Source organism: Enhydra lutris, unplaced genomic scaffold, assembly GCF_002288905.1.
Source record: "Enhydra lutris kenyoni isolate GAN:26980312 unplaced genomic scaffold, ASM228890v2 scaffoldscaffold1, whole genome shotgun sequence".
NCBI classification, from domain to species: domain Eukaryota; kingdom Metazoa; phylum Chordata; class Mammalia; order Carnivora; family Mustelidae; genus Enhydra; species Enhydra lutris.
The window spans coordinates 44613931-44627039 of record NW_019154085.1 but is presented as its reverse complement, the minus strand read 5'-3'; the positions used below and the strand labels follow the sequence as shown (position 1 = coordinate 44627039).

Sequence of the window (13109 nt, the reverse complement as noted above, 5' to 3'; positions counted from 1 at the left end):
GTTTTTCCACGTTGAGACTTCCACGGGAACGCGACGTCTGAACGGCATGCACACACTGACCACAGGAAGCTCCTCATCAGGGACTTGTGAATGAACCCCATCTGCACAGGGCTCCTGCAGAGCTTCCCACAGTGCTGCGTGTTGGTGCCCATGTGGGGGACGAGGACAAGCTTCCAGCCTGCTTCCCGCCACCCCCCACCCTCCCATCGCTATGGTCACAGTAGAGAGTGGGACCAGGCCTCTCGCTGCCCAGGTCTGGAAAGCAGGAGGAAGCAGTGGAGCCATTACAATTCTTCCTCCTTCTCGTGAATAATGGTGCCAAAGTGAAGATTCTGGTTGAACCACCTTGGGACTGATGCCCAGATGTGGGGAGCTGGCGGCGGGGCCAGGGGGGTGGCGGCACAGGAAAACCTGCCAGGTGAAAAGGGAGAACCCAGAATCTGGCTATTCGTGAGGCTGTCTGTCCCTTCTTCGGGCAGGACTCTCAGGGGGACCCAGGGCAGCCCACGGAGCCCTGGCATTGCCCCCAAGGGAGGCCATGCGTCTTGGAGGAGCCTGGGGGTCAACGGGCTGTGGCCGGCACTGGGGCTTCATCTTTCTTTGCTGAGCATCCTACAAAGGCCAACTTCTTCTTTTTTTTTGCACATTGAGGGCTCCTTTCCATAAGCCCATCGGGAAGGTCACAGAGGGCGAGGAAACCTATGCCTACTGTCTCCAAACCTCTGGGGGAAGCTGACAGCTACTCAGGCCTTTCCTAGCATGTCTCTGATTGCTCTTCCTGTAGCTCAGGTGTTCTTAACTCTGACCTCCAGGGAGCCGAATACAGACCACAGCTCTGCCTCAGTAGACCCAGTGGGCAGCCACAGGCGCTGCTGCCCTCGCACATTCAGCCACAGACATTCCAGACTCAGGTCGAGGAACCCCGATAGAGCTGGGTCGGAGGCTCACGGACACTCAAAGAGCCCACAAGGAAGCTGGGCTCGGGAGAGCATGAGGGTGTAGGGACGAAGCACTGGTCGGGACACTGGATAGGCAGTGATCTTCTGTGAAGACTGACACTCCCTATCTGGTGCCCACCCTGGGCCCACATGGGCTGGATGCTCAAGGCCTCACCACCCCCACCCCATCCCCCACAAGGCTCACTAACAGCTACCTTCTCTCCTCCAAACCCATCACACCTTCACCTTTCTCTTCCAGGGCAGGACATCTGAAGCAAATAGGAAAGTAAGATGGCCAAGTGTAAGACCAAGTCAGCCCACCAGGAGGCTCAAATGGAATCCCAAAGAATACTCGATTAATCCAAAAGAAGGTAATTTCCAAAACCAGCTCCGAGCTTAGCCAAGCTCAAGTGTCTCCTGCTCATAAGATCCAAGTTCAGCCCTGGGGTCTCATTCCCGAAGCCACCCCATGTGGTCTCCCCAACTTGGGTCTTCAGCAAGAACTCCCTGTTTTCATTTTATTGGTCTTCTTACTGTCCTCCAAGTAGGAGAGGAAACGAGAGCGAAGTGGGATGGATCAGGCTCGTGGGATGGATCCAAGGGCAGACTGGCCTCCCTCCCTGTCTGTTAAATAAGCCCTTCATGAGGGGGCTTCGGACGCTAGTCCTGCCCCGCCCAGAGGACTCTCCTTGCCACTCGGCCACACTGGTTGTCCTCGGAGAGCCTGTGCCAGCCTGTGCGTCTCACAAGAGCTTCCCAGGCAATCTCAGCCCATGTGTCCTTCTCCACTTCTTGATGTGGGCTGGTGGCAGCCCATTAAAGACAGCTGGCTCTCCAACTGTGTGCCATGTCTCCTCCCATTTGTTGGCATATGTGTTTTGTGGGTGTGAAAACCACACCCCAAATTATCCTTCTTTCCAGATGTGCATGCCACATCAGCCTGAGCAGATGCTCTGTGGGGGCTGAGGTGGCCTTTGGCCAAGAAGGTTCTAGCTCCCTGCCCCTGGCAGACCCCCAAAGAGCCCCGGGCTAGTGTTCTCATTGTGATGCTGTCAGCATTTCAAGTGTGGTTCTTCTCTCCACTCGGGAAGAAAAATATTCCTGAAAACTTCAAATCAGTGAGGAAAAGCTGACTAGATAGCAACGGGTCTGCAGGAGAATCAGTGTATTAAGTCTCCTGGGCCTGAGTCCCTCACTCCCTAGAATCAGTACGTCTGTGGAACACATACTCATGAGATGGAAGGAAGGAAGGTAATTTAACTACTGGTCGAACATGAAGAGCCAGCGTCAGACTCTCAAGTCACCGCTGAGAAGCTGGCTGCTTTTTGCCTCTACAGGTTACATAGAATCTTTTCCAAATGCTTGTCAGCAGCAGATAAATATTCTGTATATAAATGAAAGTCCAGAGATCCACCTACGGAGATAGCTGTACCCGTACAAGAAGGACTCTACGTTTTTTAGTTTTTCTTGAGATAAAGATGAGGAAGAATACAGATCAGACCAAAAAACACTGGTTCGGGGGGGGGGGGGGTGTCCTTTAACACCTGCTGTGCTCTGCACTGTTTCCCTTGATACCATCAACATAAATATTATTTTTGTAATTTGCAAAACATCAAATAAGGAAGAAAAAAAACCCTAAAACCATAGCTAGCTCTTTAGTTTTCAAAAAAAGTTTAAAAATAGTTTTAAAAAAAGCCTTTGCTCAGAAATACATAATGAACTCAGGATGGGAATGTCTCAAATGTGTTTTTAAGTAGAGACCTGTTGGGGGGGGTGCAGATGAAACTCTCGAGTGTTATAGCCACTCTCTGCCTAACTGTTGTTTCCAATCTCTTGTGCATACATTAGGGTAAGTGCCTTTAGTCCGTTTCTGAATGACAGAGGATACGTGTGCTCGTTTCTGAAATCGGAAGGACAGGATGAGGGGCCCCATGAAGGCACACCTGCAGCAAGGAGCTGTTGCAGACCCCAGAGCTGCCACTAGATGGCAGCCTGTATGGCACGAAGGAGGCCAGCAGGGAGCTGTCCCCACTTCATAAAGCATGCCTCACCTTCCCCTAAGCAAAGGGACAGATAAGGAACCGAGGGGATGTGTTTAATTTTGACATAAAGCACGGCACTTTAACCTCTGAAAATAATACAGAAAGACACAGAATTGAAAAACATTCTGAATCCTGTCCTAGTCGTGGCATGACACCATGTGGGCGGGGGGCACCACAGGGCACACACGCGGCAGAGCGGGACCTGGGGGAAGCTGTCATGGGCACTTGCTGCGAGCCACTGAGACCCATACTTGCATGGGGCCAGGGCCGAGCCACAGGACCTCCGTGAACACCAGTGTCCAAGTCTAGCGCCCACATCCCGCAGGCCTTCACTTTGTCATTCCCCTGAACCAGCAATTCTAAACCTTCTAGGTGTGCATGAAAACAAGTGTGTCCCAGCATTTTACAATCACAACTGAATGTACACAAAGACAGGTTTTTAAATCAACTAGAAATAGTCACTTTAAAAAACATTTCTGTTGAATTTTAAATTATGGCCACTCTTCCTCTCAAAAAAAAAAAAAAATTCTCTCAAGTGATCCAAGTAGCACATTAAGTACTTCATGAATCCCAGCCTTTCAACGTCATGTCTACACAGGCATACTGCCTGGGCTCCCTTCAACACCACGTCTGCTGAGGCCCACAGTTCCCAGCCTACCCACCTGCCTAGAGACATGACACAACACATGAGCATGGCCGGACTCCGGCAGAGGAACTCCTCCTCACAGTGTCCTTAGCTCCCACCGCACAACCTCAGAACCCAGATGCAAGATGGGACCAGAGAAGCTGTGTCCACGCACAGTCCCTCTCAACAACAAACTGACAATAGTGACCACTCCTCAGAAAACAGAAAACAGGGCACCTGGGTGGCTCAGTGGGTTAAGCCTCTGTCTTCAGCTCAGGTCATGATCTCAGGGTCCTGGGATCGAGCCCCGCATCGGGCTCTCTGCTCAGCGGGGAGCCTGCTTCCCTTCCTCTCTGTGCCTGCCTCTCTGCCTACTTGTGATCTCTCTCTGTGTGTCAAATAAATAAATAAAATCTTTAAAAAAAAAACCCAGAAAACATTTTAAGGGCAATTTTACTTCATGTAGTCAAGTAATTAAGTCTTCCATTGGTGTGGAAATTTTGTTTTTTTATCCAATAACACTGACGTTCTCCTGAATGACTTATCCTTGGACACCTGGATTCATAACACATGACCTGTGCTTCCACCTGCTGCCCCTGCCTCTCCACACAACATTAAACACGGGTCACTGCAGTCTCTTGTATTTCTGGCTAAACCAGCTGGAACTTCCAGTTGTCACTCATATTTGCTCTAAACACACACAGGAACACAGATCTGGGCTTGGCTCGGGACATCTCTGATGGATGTGTCGGCGTCCCCAGGCGAGGCCCTCTGCGTGGGTGTGCTCGGGCCAGGACCACCAAACCTCCCGATCCCAGCTCTCAGATTCCTGCATCTCTCCCCGGGAGTTCATATCGTATGTGTGCCCGTGTGCTGCCTGCCTGTCTCCTCTGGTCTATGCATCCCTGAGGGCTGGAACAGGTCTGCCTACTCACCATTGCAATGCCATGCCTAGAACACCTAGAGCCTAGGTACTCAGTAAACACTGGCTCAAAGAACCGCAGCTTCCCTCAAGGGGAAGGCCCCAGACTTGTTGGAGAAGAACTTACGGGTTATCTACAGAATGGGAACGACATGACTGAGGTTCTGAGGTGGGCCAGGCATCTGCTGAGAGGGCCAAGGGCTGGGGGATGTCTCTGGATGCTGAGGCACCTTTATTTTCTTCAAGTGGGCCGAGCTACCCCTTCCTCCATTCTGGTTACTTTTGCTCTTTAAGAGTGCTCCGCCCCCACGCCCGGGGCACCTGCCTTTCCTCCACACCCAGCTGTCCCTTGCCCCAGTCCTACTCCCTTCTCAGAGAGGCTCCTGTCCCCTGCCTGCCCTCACACTCCCCTGGATCCACATTCCTGATGAATCACCGGGCCACGGACCACTCCCCAGGAGCCACAGGAGCACTGGCAGGAGCCGTCGAGGCCCAGATGGGGCAGGAGGATGGCCCATCCCACACAGACTGCAAGATGCTGACCTTCGCTCGTGAAACGCGCAGACGGCTCGGCAGCCGGCTGACCTTTGTAAATGAGCAGTTGTCTCGGGGAAGAGAAACGATAGCTTACGGAAGCAGTTACATTTCCCGGGCTGTAAACACCAAGAATTAAATGAGAAAGAGCCTGAGGATCAGAAGGGCCCGCCAGCCCTGGAACCCCTTGCTTTTCCCCCTGGATGGTGCCTGGAGATGCTCTGAGGCTGGGGCTTGGAGTCTGGGCGTAGCTGGGGCCGGGCCTCTCCCGGCTGGCCGGCAATGACCCCTGGGTCCCAGGGTCCTGAGCGTGTTTAATGCCGCCTCTCTGGTTACTGTCACTGACTGAACCTGTTGTATGTGGGTACATTTTTCACAGAGATTGAAAGCATAAGACACCGAACTTTGTGTCTGATCTCGACCGCTTCGGTCTACGTGACTAGATGAAGTCCTCTTGTTCTATGACTTCGTCCTGAGGCCTGAAGAGAGACCCAGAGCAGTCAAATCATCATGGCCTTCATGACTCCGTGCTTCCGGGGAGCCGGCCCCAGGGGGCTCGTGATCCTTCGAAGGGCGGGCCACAGCCGCCTTCTGTCAAGTGCAAATACTTCTATTACTTCCCCAAACATGAGTGAGTGTGAGAGAGCATCACGCCTAAGAAGACTGAGACTCCGTTCAATTCCCCACAGGAAATGTTTCTCCCCAGTCGCTGCAAGGCTCCCCGTTTGCGTCCTGTGCTACTCCAGGGAATGGAGGGCACCCCAAAAAGGAACTTGCCCAATTTAAAAACAGATGTTATGTGCTGTTGAATAGGATGACCTTCCTATTCCTGCTGGATGGGTCACCGGCAGAGCCATGAGCCCCCGGGCTGCATGCGGCATCTGCCACCACACCTTCCTTCACGCTCCCCAGCGTTCAGGCTGTGGCTGCCCTGGTCTCCTTGGGACCGGGCTCCAGTGGCTCCCCGGGCCGTGAGGGTGGGTGGCTGGGTGCGTGAAATGGGTAGGATGCAGGGACAGGTGCTCGTGTTGACAGAGCGGGGTATCTGCATTTCTATAAAGCACTGGGCTGTCCTGTTGTACAACAGGGTCCCGGGTCTGCATTCTGTTTCCTCACCCTCCACATATACATGGTGGCGAGGATCACTCCCCCTCATCGGATAAGGCCAGCGCAGGCCCAGGGATGAATGGCGCTGGCCTCGGCCTTGGAGTCAGGGACCACAGAGCACGGGGCGGTGTGGCCACGCCACCCGGCGATTTGGGCTTGGCTGCCAGCGATCCCTTTACCCTTCCCCAGAAGCAGCCAGTGTCTGCATTTGCATGGAACATCAATGCTTGAAAAGACTATCTGATTTCAAAAACAAGCAGATCACCAGCAGCCAACAGGTGCATCTGTGCCCACAGGAGACCGCGGCTCGGTGGCCTCTTCTCTCACCACAAGGATCACTCCCCGAATCCAGACCTCCACACATCTAACCACGGTGCCGTACCACCAAGCTGAGGGCCGCAGAACACAAGCTTCTCTGTCACTGGGGAGTTGAGCAAGAGACCCGCTTTGCCTGCTTGGCTTTCCTATAGTTGGGGTTTATCAAGGAGGACGCCCTGGCCTTTAGTGTGGCAATCCTTAGCTGCGTGGGGCAGGCTCGCACACCACACGGCCCCAGCTCCTGCCCCCAGACGCTGTGCCAGCCCACCCACTCACAGGCGTCCCCTGGGCAACTGGCCTGCACGCCCTCATCATCAAAAGAAGGTACAGTAGCCTCGTACAAAGCATCAGATGAAGAGAAATCGTCTGAGATTGCAAAGACCCTGGGACAAATGCAGAACAAGGACATGGAAAGGCTGGGAACTAGGGGGTGAGAAACGGGAGGGCGGCTCTGTAGTCTCCCCGATCCCAAACAGTGGGAGAACTCATGGGACAGTGGGAGCAGTGGCCTTTCCAGGTGATACTTGATTTTAAAAAGCCCACCTGGGTCCAGTAACAGATGACATTACAAACAAAGTTATAGGCCTATCCTTCCGACTTTTAAGTCATTAAATAAATAAATAAATAAATAAACCCACACATCCACACACCTGGCTACATCTCCCCCCAGTGTACAAAGTGTCCCTCCTCCCAGGCAGCCCCAAGCCCTGTTAAACTCTTACGTGATCCTTTAGAAATTTAGCAACGCAATTCTGCTATCATGGAATAGTAGTATTAGAAATTTGGAAGCATTTTCCCCAGTTGCGTTTCTGCTCAGACCTGGAGTAAATCCCAGAAAAGCCCTCCTACTTTAGGCTGCACTAGGGCCCGTTGGAGGCAGAGGGTTCCTTCTGCAGGGCAGCGGAGTGAAGAGCAGAAGGGCAGGGGAAAGGAAGGAGGAGAGAGGGTGTGGAGCAAGAGGCACACTCACCACTGGGCTGGCCCGTGCTGAGCTGGCTCTGGACGAGGCTCGGGAGCTGGAGTTGAGGTGGCCGCCGTGCTCCGAGGGCTGCCCACACAGCCGCAGCCGGAACGCAGACAGAAACAAAGGGACAGGGTCAGCAGAGCTACTGGAGTGTGAGCAAGGAGGTCAGCCGCGCGCCAGGCAGAAAGGACAGGGGCGAGTGCGAAGAGCAGGCTCCCCTCGCAAAGGAAGACTGTGTTGCTCACAGCTGCAAATACATGCCCGCTAAGAACAGAAAAAAATTAGTCATAATATCAAAAGAACACAGGATTCTTGGTTAGTGAGAAGAAAGCCACGCAAAGCGTCTGTTCAGCCCGGGAGGGGAGTGACGGCTGGTGCAGGCACAGACAGCCCCGGGGCTACGTGGAAACAACAGGACGCGTGGCTTCCCAGCGGTGGGCAAGTGTGCTTCGTCTCCCTCTCCAAGGGAAAACAAAGTTAAGATTTAGGGTTCCTCCAACATCGGGCGCAGCTAGTTCAAAGCGCCAGGTGACCTGGCTGGGGTGCCTGAATGAAGGTTTTATCTGTCTCTCCACCTGCCTGAACATTCTCTCTTCCAGCAAAAGAAAACACCTCAACTCACGGATCTGGAAGTGACGCCCTCTTGACTTTGATTTGCATCCACCCTCCTTCTGGTCCGAGACAGATTTTCCTGTGCTTTTGTTTTAATCTTCCTTTTCTCCTCAGTGAGGTGGGCGAGGAGGGGAGGTGGGATTCCAATCCCACTGAGGGCCACAGGCACCCAGGGGATTGTGGTGTGGCCTGAGGGGACTTTCCAGAGCCCTGCGGGGCCCAAGAGCAGCACCCCCAATCCGGCCCTGCTGCCCCCCAGGCTATGCACCCTGCCCAGCAGGGGCTGACTGTTCTCCCCCCCCCCCCCCACCCCCGGGCCCAGCAGGCATTCTCTCTACTGCAAATTACAGCAGGCACAGAACTACAGCTCGTGACTCTCAAGTATCACCTTTTAGTTTGCACATTTTTCCACCAGCACGTAATCCCCTGAGGGCAGGGTCTGTGTCTAACCCCTGCTAAATCCGCAGGGACCAGACGAGGCCTGGCATACAGTGTGAGCTCGAGAAATACTTGCTGAGTGAACAATTTCAACTTCAGACTGTAAAGAGCCAGACCTACCCTACCTACTCATTATCCTTCTCCTTCCTTTATCCAATTAAGATTGACACTGACGTGCAACACACTGTCTCCCATGCACAGGTAAGAGAGCAGTGCACACCCCATACGGGAGGGTCACTGTCACATCTGGCGTACACAAGAAATTTACCAGGATGACTATTCTCACCTTTTGCTCTATTACGCAACATAAAAGGAAATACCTAAGGTCAGTACTTTAAGGCAGAATCTTGCCTTCGGGTTCACACACAAGAGCAAGGAAAACTGTCCTGCAGAAAACCTTACTGTGTCCTCTGTCATTTGTGTTCTGGTTTACTATGCAGAGACGGGAAAGGCTGCCGTTAACAGGGCTGACCGCTGGCCCGGGTGATCCTAACTCCCCAGTCAAAAACCACTCCCCGATCAACTGACCTGATCATGCAGGAAAGAGTAAGTTCGGGGTCTCTATCACTCTGGTCCACGTGCCCCCTTTGAATAGCTTGTGTCTTGGAGCCTGCGTGACTGGTATGGGGCTACTGTAAGCTACAAAGATCCTTGTGGTGCCTGGGTGTGTTTAGTCGTTAAGCATCTGCCTTCAGCTAAGGTCCTGATCCCACGGTCCTGGGATCAAGTCCCACATCAGATTCCCTGCTCAGCAGGGAGCCTGCTTCGCCCTCTCCCATTCCGCCTGCTTGTGTTCTCTCTCTCTGTCTCTCTCTGTCATATAAATAAAATCTTAAAAAAAATTTCTAAAGATCCTGTCCAGGCTCTATCTCTTACTGGCCATGGGACCTTGGAAAGTTACTCAGCCTGTTACCTGGGATGTGGAATTGTAAGGACATTGGCCACACAGAGGAGCTGAGGGTTACATAGAGAAGGCGGGGGTCTTCCCTGCTTTACCCTCTCTGCCGTAAGCAACTTTTACACTCCTGGATCTGATGGCACTGGTGCTGACAACTGCTCCCAGCTGTGTCACACACAGCTTAATAATGGTAAGGAAGATATAAAATAGAAAGGTTTCCAAGCAAAACAGTGATACTTACAAGAAAGCTAGTCATCTACTCTCTAATCGTTAAACTGTACTTAAGTCATTTAGTTGTAAACACATACTGTCGTTGGGGCTACCTTCTGGGGGAGGCTAACAGAAGCTGGACGCTCTGGAGATGGGGAAGAATCTTCCAGAGTGGGATCAGGACCATCCCATGCAGACTTAGGGTCAGCCTGGACTCAGGTCGAAGCAGAGGGTCCTCCTCTCCAGCTCTGTCCTGGGCTGAAGGACAGGACAGGACACCCACGCTGCACCCTCCTCACCACAGGGATGCCTATCAGCCAGCAGCAGCCGTGGCTGGACCAGAGCCTGAGGAAGCTCTCTCCACAGCCACATTCCCGGATATAGGAAACTGGCATCCACTGGGAGGGCAATCTTGGGGCTTGGGGAGATGCCGAGGATGGGGCTCAGCGAACGCCCCTCCCAACCAGCCTGCCAATATGCTGCCAAAGGTCTCTTCTGAGGGATTTTAGCCTGGGTTCTACTTGTCCAATTTAATTCAGCAAATGCATACTGAGCTCTTTCTGCATGGGAGGGCAGTGCTAAGTGCAGAAAAAAACGTATTTTTACTCTCTTTGACTTCTTCTGCCTGGCTTGATGCCAGAGACATGCGGCCACACTTTAGACATTTGTGCTGTTGGGACAAGGAGACGTTTGACTTTCTTAACTTCCCGAACATCACCACTCCCAGGTGGTTCCTACAGGAGGCAGGAGGCACAGAATTAAGAGTGCTCAGCGATGCTGGATAAGAATCGGGGGTCTCAAAGTCCACCTGCAGGGTCGAAGGGGAACTGAAGGGGAACGTACACCCCACCTGCTCGGGGGCTCGACTTTGGTCATCGAAAAAGTACCCGGTGCTTGGGGAAAGTTTCATTCTCTTGAAAAATTACCGTGTGTGTGTGTGTTTTTTTTTTTCTGATAAAAGAAAATCCTTTAGCTGCATTTTATCTGTCACATGTCGGCCAGAGCTATTTTCTCCAGTAGGCATGATTTGTGAGCTTCTTAATGGCCTACACAAATGTTTAAGAACTGAGAAAAAGATTTACTATAGTGGGCTCTGGCACATTTCAAATGGTATGCGATATAAAATTAATACATGTCTAATTAGACGTCAACAGAAACTAATGCTACGTCCATTAATATTTATAAAGATTACATTCTAAAGAAAACTTTAGGTGTGACAGCTTCATACGAATTTCTGAATATTTATGAACTACAATAAGCCAGAAATTGGATTATTTAACCAATTAAGTAACCAGTTAGTATCAAAAGCAACATTGTAAAGGCACTTTCAAGTAGTTCTTTGTAAACCGTGATGTTTCCTGTGGGGACCCGGGGGTGCGTCTGCATAGGAACTATGAGGAGCCCTGCCGAGGAGCAGCCCCTGCTGAGGAGCAACCCCTGTAGAGGACCAGCCCCTGCTGAGGAGCAGCCCCTGCTGAGGAGCAGCCCTGGCAGAGGAACAGTCCCTGCCGAGGATCAGCCCCTGTGGAGAAGCAGCCCCTTCCGAGGAGCAATCCCCGCAGGGGAGCAACCCCTGAGGAAGAACGGCCCCTGAGAAGCAGCAGCTCCTACAGAGGAGCAGCCCGAGGAGGAGCCCTTTGGAGGAGCAACCCCTAGGAGGAGCAGGCCCTGCGGAGGATCAGACCCTGAGAAGGAGCAACCCCTGAGGAGGAGCCCCTTCGAGGAGCAGCCCCTGAGGAAGAGCAGCCCGAGGAGGAGCCCCTGTGTGTAGAAGCATCCACACTGGGTTGATGTTCAGTTTCGCCTGCCCCTCAGGATGGGACCAAATGAGCCTCCTTTCTTTCATGGAATAACTCTATTTTTCTATTTTTGCTTCCCTCTTTCATTCACTCCTTTCTTCACTCAACAAGTATTTCTTGAACAACTGACTACCACACCTTTATTGTGAGTGCTGAGTCTTGTCATTTCAAATCCTGGGAGGAGGTGGAAAGACAGCAAAGTAAAAGGGAATTATGTACAGGTCCTGAGTCTTTAAATTTGTTCCTCTTCCTCGATTATCCAGAGGTGACAATAATTTGTGGCCTGTGGAACTCCCCTCTCCTTCCTGTTGTTATTTCAAGAGCACCTCATCCCATGTTAGTACTGTTAGCGTGTTGCAGGAAAGAGCCCAGGAACCTCAACTAAGGTCCATCTTCTCCCTTGAACTCAAGGTAAATTGATGTGTGAGGACATTAACCTGCCAGCCAAAGCCTTCATGATTCACAGACCCGTGACCCTTATGACAACAGAAAATTGAGATGAGACAGTGTTCCCTCCCTAGAACCCCCATTAGTTCTCTCCAGTGGCTGGACTAGTGTCCAGTGAGCCACCTGGGACCATGCAGCACACAGGAGGAAATTCGGGAACCACAGAAAATGCCTTACAGCATAGGAACCACAGGCACTGCCCCGCCGAGTCCCGCCGAGGAGACTGCTCTCATCGAAGACGGACGCCTGTGACAGAAAACAGACGGGCTGGTCAGGGGCCCTTCCCCATCTTCAGGACCCACAAGCCAGGAAAAGGTAAGGGGAGGAAGATTGACCCTTGAGGAGAATAGTCCCAAACAAATCACGGTGGGAGACATGCAGGGAAGGCTTTCAACCACCTTCACAGGCAAAGAGCTGAGCAGAAGAGGGTCGGGCAACATCTAAGAGAGAAACGAGGTTTCTGTCAACCGGCGTGCAGTGTGCTCTCCGGCAGGTCCTTGAAACATATTACTCTGAAGATCATCCCTTGCTAAGCAAGAACTTGGTAAACCAGACTCAAAGGGAGCAGATAATTAAAATATACTGAATTTTGTCATGGCGTCCTCATACTTGATATTTAGAAGATGACATTAATAAAAAGTGACTCTGGAACAAAACACCATGTTCATCATAGTCCAGTATCTCACAATTTTTTAAAAAGTGCTGATTATAAAACAATATTTGATTAACTTGAAAATCCTACATAACAAAGCCCTGAGGGTAAACGGGAGTTTACAACACCAAGAATGGCCATCTCAAACTTCACCCAGCTTAAAGGGACCTCAGCTCTCCCTATGTCCCTTTAGAACACAGCTGGTCTGTTCAGCCAGTTACATACTATTTCTTACGTGTGAAATCTGATAGAAATTCAGAAACTTTTTAGCAATACAGCATAACCACTTTGTTTAGTGTAAGCTTCCTGCAAGGCATGAGTACCTTGTATTTAAAACGGGAAATTTCCGAAGTGATACAGCACGTTACTTTAACATCTGTTAAAGTTACCAAAGCAATAAAAAGCCATCTTTCTTTCCGCCAGCAGATTAAGTAAAAGATGTCGCTGCTCCATTCCTAGCTAACAGTCCTATGGGAGCACATGTCTTCTTGGAGCCTGAAGTGGTATGACAGCTATTGTCAGCTGCAGGGAGAGAGAAAAAACCCAGATCTGTCCAAAGAGCCTGATGGACACCATGGCATGTGTGAGCGCCACATAAAGGGG

The 13109-nt window shown here is 51.6% G+C and overlaps 1 protein-coding gene across 3 annotated transcripts in view; it reads right to left on the bottom strand.

Annotated features, from left to right (window-relative positions):
• LOC111146956 (LRR binding FLII interacting protein 1) overlaps window positions 1-13109 on the bottom strand; it is a 138685-nt gene that overhangs the window by 26693 nt on the left and 98883 nt on the right. Inside the window, exons 10-11 of one of the 3 annotated variants that reach the window (XM_022502846.1) lie at window positions 12032-12100; window positions 7457-7534 (exon numbers count right to left, since the gene is read on the bottom strand). The exons of 1 other annotated variant lie outside the window; for it this stretch is intronic. In XM_022502846.1, the coding sequence (XP_022358554.1) occupies window positions 7457-7534; window positions 12032-12100 (147 nt within the window). The remainder of the gene's footprint in view (window positions 1-7456; window positions 7535-12031; window positions 12101-13109) is intronic. One more of the 3 variants, XM_022502761.1, reaches the window with a different exon arrangement.